The sequence below is a fragment of the Paramisgurnus dabryanus genome, chromosome 21 (genome assembly GCF_030506205.2).
Source record: "Paramisgurnus dabryanus chromosome 21, PD_genome_1.1, whole genome shotgun sequence".
Lineage (NCBI taxonomy): Eukaryota > Metazoa > Chordata > Actinopteri > Cypriniformes > Cobitidae > Paramisgurnus > Paramisgurnus dabryanus.
This window is the reverse complement of record NC_133357.1, coordinates 12,961,095-12,978,229: the sequence shown is the minus strand read 5'-3', so window position 1 is coordinate 12,978,229 and position 17,135 is coordinate 12,961,095. Positions and strand designations below refer to the sequence as shown.

Sequence of the window (17,135 nt, the reverse complement as noted above, 5' to 3'; positions counted from 1 at the left end):
CATTGTTTTATTAGGATCACTCTGAATTTTAATAGTTTTGTTTTTTTGTTGTTGTTTCACTTCAACGGCTATCAAGCTTTTCACATTTCACTTTGGTAAAAATCTAGATTTTTTTTAACCTGTGTTTTAATTATTGAAATTATAGGCGTAATATTTATTTTCTATGAATACAAAATCTGTGCTTCCCTGATAAAATGTTGGCTGGGGAAATCTGGACATAATTTGTATTTTCTATTTGTAAGCATGCAACAGTGTTGCCAATATAATACTTTATTACGTAAACATTTAATTACGGTATCATTTCAACATTGCCACACGTTGTTTGCATAAATTGAACCTTTAAAAGTGTTTAGTCATTGTGACCAGTTAAGTGCTACTAAATATTAAGTGGTCCCGTGACGTAGTGCTCTTCTGTTTGTACAACAATGCAAAGTTTAATTTTCCTCAACTTCCTGCTATTCTTTACCACCTTGATTTTTCATGTGCTCCTTTTTAAGTGCTGTCGACACTGCTTCTTGAAGCTTCGAATCTTTAAGAATCCTTTGTTTTTGACTCAGTAGTTCACAACATTAATCAATAGGCTTGTTCGAGTTCTTGTGGCAGCGCGAGAACCGACAGGTGGATGACATCACAGTACCGCGAGAGCGATTCAACAGCAGATTCCTCCGTATGATTCCAATCGCTCTCGCGGTATTTTGATGTCATCCGCCTGTCAGTTCATGCGGCGCCATGTGTCGAACAAGATTTTTTTTAATTATTATTATTTTATTCAAACAGGTCATAAATGAAATACAACTTATATATATATATATAAAACATAAAATGTATTAACAATGCATCCAAAGTCATCTGAACAAATGGAAAAGAAGGGAGGAGAAAAAAGACAGAAGCAATACATAAGAAATCTATAAAAGTAGGTATTTTCTTAAGAAATCTTTGTTTGTGAAAATATAATTTTGCCATAAGGATAAGAAAGTTAACAGCTGATTCTAAAGATTTGTTTTGACCTCACATTAATTTTGTGATTTTTTTGTTTTCATCATACCCCTAAACCTGACCCTAAATATTTCCAGAACCTCTGTTTTCCTTTCTAATCTTATCCCAAACCTAATTCTAAACCCAACATTTCGCGAGATTTGGCCGTAGCTGTATCCCCTCTAGCCAGAAGCACGTCACAGTGGTTGGAACTCCGGGTGGTTCGCCACTAGGGGGTGCTGATCTCAAAGTGTACGCAACCACGCAACTATGAACCAATGTTTAATGCGGTTTTAACTGTTCATAAGAATGACTCATGACAGAATGCTTTTGACATGTTTGTCATAATCTGTTTTTCTATTTTTTTTTGTATACTTTTGTAAATGGGGAACTGATTTGATAAATTGCTGAAAGATATCTGTTGTGATGTGGATGAGAATCTGACAGCCTGGGAGGGACATCAGGATGTCCATCAGGAGAACATTTTATGTTGAGATACAATAAACCTTTCTATTTTTATGTTGTATTTGCACTGTAAAAAATGATTATTTCAATACCACAATGTGTGTAACTTTTTTACAGAAAATTTTAAGGTGTAAATGTGAATTCTGTCCAATCTCTTGCAATCCATATTTCACATACACAAATGAGAAACTTCATACTATTGACATTGAAAAAGTGCAGCCATGTTAGTTTACAATCTGTTTCGATTATCAAAACTGTAGCCATAAAATTCACTTCAGAAAATACTGACAGCTATAATTGTGTACTTTTGTCTTTTCATTGTCTTGTTTTGATTCATGATCTTGTTGATCTTCATCTTTCATTGTCTTGTTCATGATCATTTGTCATTTTGATGGGACTGACATGTTGACTGACATAAATATTTTCTCTTTAAAGATGAACTAAGGAGTTACATGCTTATTAATAAATATATTCAATATTCATAAAAAAACTAATGGGTTGAAAGACATGTTGGCAGTATAGAGAACTTTATTAAGGGGTTCATTAAGCACTAGAGTGTCTCCTGTAGTCCTTATGATATGATTCCTCAAGAACTGTTAGTTTTACTGCATAGGTCCCATGTTGATCTATGAAGCCTGGGTTATTTTGAGAGTATAGAAATTACTGAGCCTGCATTTTGTTTACACTGGCAGTATGGCAGGTTTAGCAGTATTATGTTGGTCTCAGCAGTCTGCACCAGAGTTAACAGAAAAATAGGTTTAAGCTGACACTACCATACAACAAAAGGTGGCTTACCAACACATGAACAGCCAGCACAAGGAGTAATCCTGCCAACAATAGAGACACATCAAGTTAGTAACACTGAGGCTGCATTGCAGAACTTGTAACCCAACCAGAATTATAGTCCCCCACAGCAAACCCTTCTGGTTTGGTAGGTCTTCTTGAAACTTGACTGTAGGGTAAAAACATGTGACATCTAGTTGTGTTAGTAGTTAAAATATTAGGAACAAGTACCTCAAGCAACGTTCTTCTTTACCCGACCGTATCAAAAATGACATTAATGAGAATAGGGGGTTCGAAAATAAGAAAATAGTTATTAAACTATTATGCTTGAACATGCACAATCCAGTACCATTTGCAGAAAGATGCAATACATTGCATTATCACTGCAGACGCAACTGCACAGCAAACATTAATCAAAGGCAATAGAAACTGTTGCGGGCAGCATTTTGTTTCACACCTAATAAAAGAGCTAAAGCACAAGCAAAGCAATATCCTTTCACCAGCGTGCCTAAAGAAGAGACCGATACCCCCTGCTCTCCAAACATGGATTTTCCAGAGCCTTACTGGGATTCAGGCCAGCAGTCCTGACTGCACACACAATGTAAAACTCTACCTAATCAGTTTTTTACAGAACCAACTGGCACAGCCCTGACCATAGGTTTACAGGAAAAGTTCTCACCTAGGTCCCATGGAACGAGGTGAGAGCGTTGTTGGTTCTGGAGGGATGTGATTTATGTGCGATAGCAGTTGGGGCAAATATTAAAAGCAGTAGCAAAGCAGATGCTTGGTCTCGGTGGACTAAACACTGTGCTAGAGAAATTTGCTCTTGTTTTGATCAAGCCACAAAACATGATTTTGAGAAAACATATTTGTCAAAGTAAAAACAGTCCCAGACAGCAGACGACTCTAGGCCGGATCCGTACTGGATCCACGCCAAAGTCAGCAGCTCCAGTGCGGATCCGACCCAGAGTTGTCTGCTGTCTGGGGTGCAATTATATGCATTTAGAAACTGTTTTAAATCACTCTTATTTGTTTATTGTGTTACTCAAAAACAAACATTCACTTCTGTCCAGCAACTATCAGATAAAATGTTCATGAATGGTGCCTAGCTGTCACTGAGGCAATACCCTTTCAAAAAATTCAGTTTACACCTTATTGGTACCCATGAGTGCATATTAGTACCTCAAAGTTGCATATAGGTACCAAATGTACCATATGGTACATATTAGGAACTTATCATAGGGCCCATCGATAGCTTGGGACCATTTTTTTCTGACCGTGTGTGTGCATGTATGGTACCAGAGTAGATTTTTGTGTTAGGGGACGAGACCCTTTCAGGGGTCCTGGTATTGTATTTGAGTTCAGCTAAGAGCAAACATGAAGCAATTCCTCAGTTTCATGAGCTGTCATTTTAAAGTGGTCCATAGTGTTTTTTTTATCTTGTGGAGTATGTCTCCTTTGCATGTTTAAACAATAAGAGAAATAAAATGATCTTGTTGCGATCTCTATTTAAAGACATTTTTTATTATTTGATCATTACTGATAACAAATTAACAATTGATCAATTCATAAAAAGCTTCATGCATTTCGCCATCATATGGTTGTAAATTTGTAGCCGAAAATTTAAGTGACCCTAAAACCCTGAAAGTGCAGGGCAGGAAAGGGTTACACATTTTTTTATTTGATTTGATGTATTGTCTGCAGCCCCCTCCCACAATCCTCCAGTAGGATTATAGTGTCACTGAGGGTCTTTATAAATACCCCACGTCCTCTCTCTATGCCCCATTAGAGAGGTTGAAAGTCCACAGGCATTGGTTATTTTTGTCTAGCCATGTCCTTTTATTAAAAATAATCTAGGAATTTTACATAGATGCAGAGATCATTTGCCTGTTTCACGTTTGATGTTTTATGACAAATCCTGAGGTGAGAAATTAACAGGGCAGATGAGTTGGGGTGTATGTTAGAAAGGCGTTTCATAGTTTATAAACCTTTGTTTGTTGTGTCCACCCACAAAAATCAAAGGTACAGTAGACTGATCTAAGAGGAAGCTCTTTTTGCTAACTTGGAGGTGCTTTTACCTTTCCATTCACATCCCTCCATTTTTTGAGATCACCATTACAACCATGTGGGAATTCCGGTCCATGTCTTTTTGGCGGGCTGTATTTGCCGAGTTCTATGGCACGATGTTTTTTGTGTTTTTTGGGCTGGGAGCAGCTCTCCGTTGGACCACCGGACCACTCAATGTGCTCCAGGTCGCTTTCTGCTTTGGGCTGGCAGCTGCCACACTCATCCAGTCCATTGGCCACGTCAGTGGTGGCCACATCAACCCGGCCGTCACATTCGCCTACCTGATCAGCTCCCAGATGTCTCTCTTTCGTGCATTCTTCTACATCTGTGCCCAATGCTTGGGTGCGCTAGCCGGGGCTGCTGTGCTGTATGGAGTCACGCCAAACAATGTCAGAGGCAATCTGGCCCTGAACACGGTAAGGGCCTTTCATTCATCCAGTATGTCCATTTGCTGAATTGCCAGCATGGATTGAGTTACTGAAACATGAGCATTCTTAAACACTGAGAAACTGCTGCTGATGTAGCCTTATTGTGTATCTTTTAAAATTGTGCTCGAAATGTTTAGATATTTTATCATAAAGGCTTAAAGTTTCAGATGACTGGTCAAGCATGTGATGGAAATGTCGATTTCAGTGAAATTGAAACTTGAAAACAGAAACAAAAAGTCTTTCCTGTCTTACATCTTTCAGCTTCAGCCGGGCATCAGTTTGGGCATGGCCACCACCATAGAGATATTCCTGACTCTGCAACTTGTGGTCTGTGTCTTCGCTGTGACGGATGAGAGAAGAAACGGGCGACTAGGGTCTGCAGCCCTGTCCATTGGCTTCTCAGTGCTTATGGGTCACCTGCTAGGGGTACGAGGCTGGATTTATTTAGGACTTCCTTTTTTTTTTAGATATCTAGAGCAGTGGTTTTTCAACTGGTTACCACTGCATAAATCCAACGTTAAATGAGAAAATGTGCAATTTTGCATATGCATAAACAACAGAAGACTTCTGAAAAAACACTGAGCCAATTTGTAGTATATGGCATTTTTTCTATATTTCATGAAACCTGTCACTGTGGCAGTACCCTTTGAACGGACATTGCACTTTTTTTTGAAAATATGCTCATTTTCCAGCTCCCCTAGAGTTAAACATTTGAGGCTTACCATTTTGGAATCCATTAAGCTGATCTCCGGGTCAGGCGCTAGCACTTTTAGCATAGCTTAGCACAATCCATTGAATCTGATTAGACCATTAGCATCGCGCTAAAAAAACCCAAAGAGTTTGGATAATTTTCCTATTTAAAACTTGACTCTTCTGTAGTTACATTGTGTACTGAGACCGACAGAAAATTAAAAGTTGTGCTTTTTTAGGTCGATATGGCTAGGAACTATACTCTCATTCTGGCGTAATAATCAAAGACTTTGCTGATGTAACATGGCTGCAGGAGGTGCAATGATATTACGCACTGCCCGAAAATAGTGAGATGGTCCTCACTGCGGAACACAACATCCAGGGGGCGGGGTTGGATCTAGATCCAACTCCTCCCACTTTATATACTTTGTTCCGCCAAATGAACCAGTATATTTGCGTTGTTGCAGCCCGCAATTAGTTGCAACTTGTGGTCGCCAACGTTTGCTCTTATCAGTTTAAGTGTACGTTTGATTAATAATATAGTTGAGAAAGATTCATAATTTAGAAAGTATCACAGTTAGGTGTAAGGAGAGGTACGGACATGTTCCCGACAGTTTGATATCACTGAAGGGATTTATTTGTACATTATCCCACACAGCTATTCCTATACGAGTAAATATAAAAACAAATTTATTTGATATCTTTTATTGGCAAATTAAAAAAAAGTAAACCATCTACGAGGGAAACCTGTTTCCTAATAGCTGTAAGCAAAGACGAGTTAAAACAAGTTCAAAGTCCATATATATTTTAATAATTATGCAAATTTATACTGTATCCATTAATAGGTCTTAAACTGCATGTGGTAAGATTACTCATAGTAGGCTTACCCGAAATGTTTTACTCCATTGTAGTCATAAGTAAAGTTAGTTTTTATGTCAAAATAATAACTTAATTTAGTTACGACTTAATGCGGAAATGGTAACGCAGAAACACGTGTATGACGTGTCTTGTGGTAAAACTGCCGACCAATGGGATCTCTGGATCTAAATCCAACCCCGCCCCCTGGATGTCGTGTTCTGCAGTGAGGCGCTTTTGAAAATAGTCGCCTTGGTTAATTTCAATAGTAGGGGACTATTTTCAGGCACTGCGTAATATCACTACGCCTGCTGCAGCCATGTTACATCAGCAAAGTCTTTGATTATTACGCCAGAATGAGAGTATAGTTCCTAGCCATATCTGCCTAGAAAATCACAACTTTTAATTTTCTGTTGGTCTAAGTACACAATGTAACTACAGAAGAGTCAAGTTTTAAATAGGAAAAATATCAAAACTCTTTGGTTATTTTTGAGCGAGATGCTAATGGTCTAATCAGATTCAATGAAGTATGCTAAGCTATGCTAAAAGTGAAAGCTCCAGACCTGGAGTTCAGCTGAATGGATTCCAAAATCAAATGTTTAACTCTAGGGGAGCTGGAAAAAGTAGAATGTCCCTTTAATAAGATCAAATATGTACCATTTGGTTCAAATATGTATACCAGACAGCAGACGACTCCTGGCCAAATCTGCGCCAAAGTCAGCAGCTCTGATGTGGATCTGGCCTCGGAGGGTCTGCTGTCTGGTACAAATATGTATCTTTGAGATACTAATATGAACTCTTTAGATGCAAAGGATACAGAATCATGGGGTTATATATTTTGAGTGTAGTTTTACTCCCTCTTAAAAAAAGGATATTCTTTAACATCCAAATCATTCAAATCTCATTGCAGATATATTACACCGGTGCTGGAATGAACCCTGCCAGGTCTTTCGCCCCTGCTGTGCTTTTAAGGAACTTTATAAACCATTGGGTAAGGATGATCATGAGATAAAGAATAAAAGTTCAAATGGAAATAATCTGTGCTTTTACAAATTCATTCATGTTTTCTCTCAATCTCTTCTAGGTGTACTGGGTGGGCCCTATGATTGGCGGTGCTATGGGTGCTGTGGTCTACGATTTCTTGCTTTTTCCACGCATGCGTGGTTTGCCTGAGCGGCTGGCTATGCTCAAGGGCATCCGGCCACCTGATGCTGAAACCCAACAGGAGATCCGAGTGGAGACTATCGAACTCAAAACACAAGCGCTATAAACATTTACAGGACAATTATGCAAAACACACATACATTGATCTCAACACACCGTTAACATACCAAGTGAGTCTGCCTTCCGGGATAACAGCTTCCCAAAAACTAAGACCCTAAGAAAGCTTCACACCGAAGACTGCATGCTGTACCCGCAGGTATAGGGAACAAGTTAGTGACCGCCGAACCGGTGGATGGCACTGCTCATGGCATCCACTATGGGAATCTGTCATTACTCATTGAGTGAACTACAGTATAGAAGTGGACTTCTGCATGCTTTACAGTTTCACAGTGTTTAAATCTATCACACTCATTTTATTTCAGGTTTTGTTTCCATTTTGCAACAGTTTCCATGCTACTTACAGTCTTACATTAAGAAGTTGTTTTTGTGCATGTGTGTTTTTATTCTGGCAATTTCCAGTTTAGTTCTTTTTCAGAAGCCACCATGTGTTTGTATCATGAATGAACTCTTTAAACATTTGGTTTCACAGCTAAAAGTGGTTTTTCGATTCCACCATGAGTCTGTTTCAAACTGTTTAACTGTGGCATTAAAGCCCAATGTGTGTTTCTTTAATAGAATCACAGTCTCTTTATATTAAGAAATAAACACATGAAAGTTATTGATATAATCTTTTACCTGATACAAACACTTGACCAAACCCCTGCCCCTCCCCATATCATTTTCAAACTTGAGTTAAATACCTCCAGATTTATTCAGAGATGCACAATGTTTGATATTTTTATTGTTTTCTGCCATTCAAATCAGCATGCATAAAGTTTGGCATCTTTATGTGTGTAAAAAGCACGTTTGGAAAATGCAGATTTTTTTCTCGGACAAAAAATTATTGTATTTTATTCTGAAAAAATTGAAAGCCTTACTCGGCATTTTGATACAATGCCATTTAAATTTTCTTATATTTTAGGGCATTATCCAAAATTAGGCTCAGTAGTGAGGTTACGTCAAAGTTAACTTTTGCCCATCAGTCTGAGATCTGTATTTTAGCTTGTGTTGTACTGGATATTAAATGCACTTGATGTTATTATAACATTTTGGATCTGATTAATGAAAAGGTAAATGCTCCACCCTTCTCTTTGCCTTTCTGTCCTCTCGCTGATGGAGGAGATCAAGGTTATAGCTGAAAGATCATCAAACCACAATAATTGTGCCACCTTCATAGGGCACTGTAAGCAAATATATAATTTGTTGCAAGTGTTATGTTAAGTGTAAAGGTTTAATTTTCAATTTAAATGACTGTTGAAACTAGTATAAATTATAATTTTAAGCTACTGAATGTCTTTGCTTTTTGTGGGTATACAAAGTTTGGAGTGTACAAGCCCACAGTGCTTTCATTAATAAAGGGACACTCCACTTTTTTTTGAAAATATTCTCATTTTCCAGGAGGCGCAATGATATTACGCAGCAGCTGAAAATAGCCCCCTTAGTATCTTTCAATAGCAGGTGGCGATTTTCGGGCACTTCGTAATATTATTGGGCCTGCTGCATGCAACCATGTTACATTAGCAAAGTCCTTGATTATTACGGCAGAATGAGAGTATAGTTCCTTGCCATATCTGTCTAGAAAATCACAACTTTAAATTTTCTGTCGGTCTTAGTACACAATGTAACTACAGAAGAGTCAAGTTTTAAATAGGAAAAATATCTAAACACTTTGGTTATTTTTTTAGCGCGATGCTAATGGTCTAATCAGTTTCAATGGATTGTGCTAAGCTATGCTAAAAGTGCTAGCGCCAGACCTGAAGAAGATCGACTGAATGAATTCCAAAATGGTAAAAATCAAATGTTTAACTCTAGTGGAGCTAAAAAATTAGCATATTTTCAAAAAAAGTGGAGTGTTCCTTTAACAACTGATGATTTTTATGTTTATTTTTAAATTACAACGAACAGTTGTTCATGTTAAAATAGACTTTTATATTTAACTTTATCTTATAGAAAATGAGTCAAGCATTTATTCTGGTCAAACCACAAACATTTAATACACAGGCAAGACACTGTTTCATGCCATTGTACTTTATTCATAATTATATCTAAAACATGGAAAAATGAATATATATATATATATATATATATATATATATATATATATATTCAAAAAAAAAAAAGATTCTTATATAGTTTCTTTACTTTTCTCACATTACATTTAGAGAAAAAGTCACACATTTTTAAACTTTGACATTTTAATTTCCTCAGGGACAAATGTATGAATGTTTTACATTCCTTTGTGACTGTGCATTGCAATCTGCTTGTTAAGTCTGACGTCATGCACTGCTTTTGGGGCCAACTGATTTCAAATGCCATAGGGAAATAACATAAAAATCATGCTAATATACGCTCATATAATCATGCAAAAACATCCAATCCTAATTTTTATCTTCATAACAAAATCCGAGATGACCAGACATGGACATGGAATTTTTATGAATTATTAATATATTGCCGTCTGTGATTCCGTGAGCCTGGAGACTGCTGTGTACACTGTGAGGTTATAAAATGTTTGTGTAAAGGTGTAATATGAATAAGCAGCGCTCATAAACGGCTGTTTAAATAATATCCTCTATTCAAATAAATGGAACCTTGGACCCGGAAACAGTATTTTTTACGTCATGACTTAACAAGGGATATAAGATCAATGATGAGACGGGTAGATATCCAGCCAGCGTGTTCGACGGAACATCTTATGCAATTAAAACAAAAATTGTGATATTATGACTTTTAAAAATACATACAAACAGTTACTGTTTACAATGAAAAACAGCCCATTTGATATGTTTGCCTTTTCAAAGCACTAGAAGTTGTACTATTTTACAAGGGAAATGAACAGTATTTATAGAAGGCAAAATCACAGTTTGTGGGAAAGGAACTATATTACATTTCAATTTTAAGCAAGCCGACTTGTGTGCATTAAGAGGAAGATTCACCAAAACATTGTAGAGTAGGCTATGCAGAGACCCATACCTTTCATCATGTGAACACAAAACCACCTTAATTCTGTGCATATAAAATGTATTTTACACGATTCATGGTTCTCAGTCATGTAAAGAGGTTTTCAGAGAAGTGCTAAAATGCAGAAATAGATGATTGTGCCACTAAATTAACATATCAAGATACATGAACATGTAAAGTAAAACTCAATATAGTCACATTCGATTTTGATTTTAGCTTTTCTAGTCTAACCTGACTGTAGCATCAGAAGAATACTGAATATTCAATGGTAAATATGCAAATCAACTCTCAATACAAAAAGACTGTCAGATGAGCAAAGTTTACACATATGAGTTATAACTGTGAGGCCTAAACTAAGATTTAATACAACAATTTATTTGCTTTACCGATAGCATACAGTTGAATAAACAGCAGATAAAAAAAGAATCAACATATTTGTTAAGTCAAATGTATTTGGTCTCTTACTGTCTCACTTGTCAATTATAATGCTGCTTTGTTGTCGAGACTGATACTTCAGGAATGACTCAAGTGCCAAAATAACACAATGGTCTAGTTGAGTTATTTTACTATGAATGACTGTAACATTTAGTTGTATACAAACCATGTGATCATATCCCTCAGCCCACGGTCTTATTGTTTACCACTGATTGATTGATTCATGTATGTGTGCGTTTATACACATAAAAGACAAGTGTATATAACATATCCCTATACATCAGATTATCATATCCTTTTGTGACCTTAGTAAGACAAGCAATTTGCAGTGGAAGGAGCACCGAGCCATGTGTTAGTTAGCATTAATCCAACAGGAAGAGAAGAGCGGTATGAATCGTCTAAGCAGAATGTGGGTCTTCGGTGGCACTTTGACACATTGACAAAATCCCGTCATTCCATCCCGATTCCATGTCCATTATCTCACTTGCAGAATTTATTCTGTTATAGAATAAAAAAAATGTGAGAAACACAGCTTACCATGTTTGTGGTACCAACAAGCATTTCTCGTGGTTGGTACTTACAAGGTTGTTGGAATTACTGGTCCTGGAAAAGACATGTGATGGTCTTGTATATACGGGGGTGAACAAAGAGTGGAATGTCTGGAAAACGAAACATGAACAAAGTCAAAAATGCCATTTAAAAATATTTTTTAAACAGTATAAACCAATAATTCAATAATTAATTATTATCAGTGGTGGCTCATGACTGCTCATCCGAGGGGCGCAAATTCAAAATATGTGTTCGGAGTGTCATGGGTGTTGCTTGTGTTTTCAAAATATGTGTTTGTTGCTTCATGTGAACCATGTGCATCACGTGTTTTGCCAAAGTAAGTGCCTGCAGCACACGCGTCAAAACCATTTATGATAAAAGAGATGCTCACGTTCACAAAATACACGCAAGACACTCACTTAACAGTAAACTCTGATTACGCATGAGATTATGTGAGTATCTGGCAAACCCGGGTGTCTTTTTTTATCAGAAACCCTTTTGACGCGTCTGCAGCAGGCACTTATTTTGACAAAACACGTGAGCACATACAGTAGGTTCACTCAACGCACCGAACACATATTTTGAAATGACGAACTACACATATACATGTTGTGAAAAACTTTGCATCATGTGCCCTCGAAAAAACAAGTCACCGACCGCCACTGATTATTATGTAAGGGATAATGTAGAGGCAGCCGGTAGTTATCGGGAAATAAGCCCCGACAGTGTGATCAGGACCCGACGCGAAGCGGAGGGTCTTGTATCACACTGAAGGGGCTTATTTCCCAATAACTACCGGCTGCCTCTACATTATCCCGCTTATTACACGGCTACTTGCCACATAAGAAAAAAAACTGGACATGAATATGAATTTGAAACATTTTATTGGCATATTTGTTTTAAATTAAAAATTTTATCCTTCCGCGAAACTTTGCACAGATGCATAAAATGATCGTAATACCTTATTAAGATCCTCTGCTTCATACTTGTCTGTCTCCATTTTTTCTCTTTTAGCAAGTCTTTGAGAAGTTTTAATGCCCATTCTGTATTTTTTGTGTGTTGGCTTCGTAGCTGTCATGCTCTATTTTGTCAAGTTCAGTCTCAGTAAGCTGTCTGTGTCTTGTCGTGGTTGTCGAGTGTTTGTCACAAGATGGCGCCAAACAGTAATCTTTATTGATCTTTATTGGCGCGGAGCGATTTTACTCGTGCAAGTAGTCCGGCTATGCGTTATTATTTTGGAGCGGTTATTATTTGAAAAGAACGAACCTGCAAATGTCTCAACTGACCAATCAGAATCAAGCATTCCAGAGAGCCGTGTAATAAGTCTTATTAAAATGTGCTGCGCTGATTGTAGTAGAGTCTCTCATGCGCTGTACATAAATACTGCCATATTTATACTTACTGTGGGTCAACCGGGTTGCTGAAAGGCATTTGCATAGGAGAGCCAAGTGTAAAGAGGTCAGATAAAAGTTCGTTCTGATTTGGCATGTTGGAGGATGTGGTGCTAGGGTCTCTGAAGATTACAAAAACAATTATGTTACAGACAATGAGTGTGTTACATGCACAAAAACGATAACTATTAAAAATGAGTTTACATGGAAATCAATAAACCGGCTATGCAGAAAACTGCATTTGCATGGAATATTTCCTGCAGGCCGTTCCATTACCAGTGCACATAAACAAAACTGAAACAAAGTGAACTATATGACCTTTTCACATTTAAAGGGACAATTAGTAGGATTTTCCCCCATCTAGTGGTGAAATTGCATTTTGCATTCAAAGGAATAGTGCTCTCTAGCGCCTCGCTTTTCCAAATGCGTGTTGCAAGTACGGTAGCCATTATGTACTTACTGATCTCACTGTTGATTTCAGCTAGTTCATGTGTTCTGAACAAAAATGCTAGTGCTTTTTGTCCCTCTCTGCTATTAGTTTTTCAATATGGCGAAACGACATGGAAGCCTTCTTGGACTTAACCGTTCAATGTAAATAAAGAAAAGAAATTCTAAGCCTACAAAGAAAAGTCAGATCATTGGCAGAGGTCATTTGACACCAATGAGGACATATTTATGAATAAAGACATTATAAAATACTACTACACATTGCCCCATTAAAGAAAAGTTTTATGCATTTATAAGTCCTCACACATTATCACACAGAGAAAGACTGTGAATGTAAACACGTTCAATGTTAATGCTTCTAATAGTACTCCATAACTTACCAAAAACGACATACAAATAATAAGAAGTTTCAGTTTATATATTCTGTAAAACTTACGTGTTGACTACTGTTGTTAGTTTAAATGGCAGGTATCCATCTGGATGAGGGGGGGAGGGCACTGTTTAAGACAGGAGAAAACAGACTTGTAAATTGCAATAGTATGCAATACACTTTGCTTTGTTCTCTTATATCTGACATATAATTTATTTGACTGTACTTTGAATAAAACATGGTTTTACACACAAATAAGTGAATGATGACTGTGATGTTTAGACAAAATGTTTATCCCTTAAAGGAATATTCCATTTTCTTAAAAGAAAAATCCAGATAATTTACTCACCACCATGTCATCCAAAATGTTGATGTCTTTCTTTGTTCAGTCCAGAAGAAATTATGTTTTTTGAGGAAAACATTGCAGGATTTTAATCATTTTAATGGACTTTAATAGACACCAACAATTAACACTTAACTCAACACGTAACAGTTTTTTTCAACGGAGTTTCAAAAGACTATAAACGATCCCAAACGAGGCATAAGGGTCTTATCTAGCGAAACCATTGTCATTTTTGACAATAAAAATAACAAACATACACTTTTAAAGCACAACTCGTTTAAATCCGGGCCGTCATGCGCCAACGTGACCCCACGCAAAACGTCATGACGTCAAGAGGTCACAGAGGACGAACACGAAACTCCGCCCCAGTGTTTACAAGTGTTGAGAAGGAGGACCGTTCCGACGTTGTTGTATGTCAACTGATACTAATTAATGTCTTTGTGTCAGTTTATTATTTACAATGGTCCACAAATGTGCGTTTTATATATGTATCACGTGACCTCCCTACGTCACTACGCATTTACGTTAGGTCGCGCTGGACCGGATTTAGACGAGAAGTTGTGCTTTAAAAGTGTATATTTGTCATTTTTATTGTCAAAAATGACAATTGTTTCGCTAGAAAAGACCCTTATGCCTCGTTTGGGATCGTTTATAGTCCTTTGAAACTCCGTTGAAAAAAACTGTTAAGTGTTGAGTTAAGTATTAAATGTTGGGCTCTAAAGTCCATTAAAATGAGAAAAATCCTGCAATGTTTTCCTCAACAAACATAATTTCTTCTGGACTGAACAAAGAAAGACATCAACATTTTGGATGACATGGTGGTGAGTAAATTATCTGGATTTTTCTTTTAAGAAAATTGAATATTCCTTTAAGACTTATCTTGAATGTAACTCTACACCAGTGGTCACCAACCCTGTTCCTGGAAATCTACTTTCCTGAAGAGTTCACCTCCAACCATTATCAAACACACCTGAACCTGATAATCAAGCTTTTCACGGCTACTTCTATTAATATGCAAATTAGTCCCCACCCCTCTCAATCACACCAGCGCAGACCATAGATATAAATATGCAAATTAGTCCCTGCTACAGTTCAAACCATAGATATATGTTTATAGATGTAGCGTTCGACAGTTCCAGACATGTATCTGCAAAGGCCCTGTTCCAATGGCACACTTTATGTGGACCTTAAAGTGCACATCCTCGCTTAAGCCGAAAGTATACTCGGGACGTCCGCGTATGCGCGCCGTCCGCATGACGTCATTTTCGTCATCAGGAAGGTCCGCGGCCGGCCGCGCGGACCGTCCGCGTGCAGCCCAAAATTTGAGACCGCGCGGACAGTGCGCGTACAGTCCGCGTACGACAGCGCATGCGCATGAAAATATTTAGACAGGACACTCCACTATAAACAATTATACAAAGGAAATAGACAGCATTTGCACACACACTATCGTTTTTCTTCTTTAACTTTTACTTCTTCCAAGAACAGAAAGCTCTGGAGCATGTTTGTTTGATTCCTGTTCTTTGTTGTCTTGTTGTTTGTTCTAAACTGTGTTTGCAATGGTGGATCAGTTACTTTTCTTCACCTATCCTAATGTTATAATGTACTGTAAATGTCTCCAAATCAGTGCTGCCCTGACAGCCTGTTAGACTAATAATTTGAATATGAAATCATTTGTATTGCGTATAGTGTCGAACGCGGCCATCCGCGTGTAGCCGCGAGGACTATACCCGGAAAGCTGCGCGGACGCGTGCGCGCGCGAGCCGGACGCGGACGCGGAAAAAAAGTATACCCGGGCCTTTAGTCTACGAGTCCGTAGGGTGTCCCAGTCATTTTTATGCTCCGAAGTGTGCTCATCAGCGCCCCCTTTGCACCCTTGATTAGGTCTTCGGCGAAGCCAGCACTGCAGCTGGCTTCATGCATTTTACCAACCCAGAAGTCCTCGTGGACTCGCGTCAAGGTCTGCACTACATGATGTCATCAAAATGAGGAAGTCCACAAGTCCGGAGTGTGCCAATTGCGACAGGGCCAAAGCAGAGCTGAAGCAGCAATGCTGCAATCGTTTCAGTGCAGAGTCTATGCGGCATATATTTCTATGGCTCGGACTGCCAGATCCACTCATTCAACTGTGTTGATGTGATTGTTTGCATGTTTGTGAAATAGGCACCCGAGGCAAATTCATAGAGAAAATACTCTGCAATGGTGCTGAATGATGAATATGCACATGGTTTGCCTTAAAGCGGCAGTCCGTAACTCTGGCCTCTTTATCGCCATCTCTGATTGATATGTAAAATTGCAGTTTTTGCGAAGAAATGTTTTGTGCGTGCGCAGGGGTGCAAACTCATCAGGAGTGAATATATATATATATATATATATATATATATATTTGTTGAATGTTCTGCTACTTAACAGGGCGAGCTCCGGCATAGTCACGTGGAAAAGTGACGTTGTTGCATACCCTCTATATATTCTGAACCAAATGGGTTGCCAGATTTGCTTATCAAAACCATCCCAATGGACATACAGAACTAGCCCAAATGATCCCAATGACTTTTCACAGACCAAATACCAATAACTAATAAACCAAATTTTTTAGACATATAAACAACAATAAAAACTTCACATTGACCACAGGGGGACTTTAAGAATCTGGTAAATTTGGTTTACTCGCCTGTAAAGAATTTCTTAAATGCATCATTTTTTGGCATGTCAGGATACACATGAGTGATGCAGTTAATATCTCGTATACGGTCACCAAGTCCGGCTGAGTCCAGATCCTTCTTGGTAAAGGGTTGAATATTCTGTATTTTCCTGCCTCCATCTGAGCAGAAAAAAAGCTTTAATTGTATCTTAGAAAGAATATGAACAAAATTCTAGCACATGTTGAGGACTTAATTGCCTAAATAATATACAGATTTATTGAATTTATGTGTGGATGGATGGAAGGACTTAAGACTTACTGTCAGTGGGGCCTACGTAGGCGATGGTGATGCCACCCATCTCTGAGTCACTAAAGCGCAGAAGAAATGTGCCACTGGGTTTGTTCTGCAGGATGACATGGAGGTGCTGTTTTCCAATAAAGCCAAAGATCAATCTGAAAAGGCAATGAAAAG

General features: G+C 38.0%; 2 protein-coding genes across 2 annotated transcripts in view; one reads left to right on the top strand and one right to left on the bottom strand.

The window, feature by feature from the left end:
• The first annotated feature begins 3,399 nt into the window (after positions 1 to 3,399).
• Positions 3,400 to 8,267, top strand: mipa (major intrinsic protein of lens fiber a). The gene is made up of 4 exons (XM_065286673.1): positions 3,400 to 4,706; positions 4,980 to 5,144; positions 7,174 to 7,254; positions 7,348 to 8,267. The coding sequence occupies exons 1-4, from the start codon at positions 4,347 to 4,349 to the stop codon at positions 7,531 to 7,533; spliced, it is 792 nt and encodes a 263-aa protein (XP_065142745.1). The 5' UTR covers positions 3,400 to 4,346; the 3' UTR covers positions 7,534 to 8,267.
• Positions 8,268 to 9,703: 1,436 nt separating this feature from the next.
• Positions 9,704 to 17,135, bottom strand: part of stat6 (signal transducer and activator of transcription 6, interleukin-4 induced) — a 30,809-nt gene continuing 23,377 nt past the window's right edge. Inside the window, exons 15-20 of the mRNA XM_065285669.1 lie at positions 16,983 to 17,116; positions 16,694 to 16,843; positions 13,746 to 13,806; positions 12,874 to 12,984; positions 11,504 to 11,581; positions 9,704 to 11,420 (exon numbers count right to left, since the gene is read on the bottom strand). Of these exons, the coding sequence (XP_065141741.1) occupies positions 11,321 to 11,420; positions 11,504 to 11,581; positions 12,874 to 12,984; positions 13,746 to 13,806; positions 16,694 to 16,843; positions 16,983 to 17,116 (634 nt within the window). The 3' untranslated portion in view covers positions 9,704 to 11,320. The remainder of the gene's footprint in view (positions 11,421 to 11,503; positions 11,582 to 12,873; positions 12,985 to 13,745; positions 13,807 to 16,693; positions 16,844 to 16,982; positions 17,117 to 17,135) is intronic.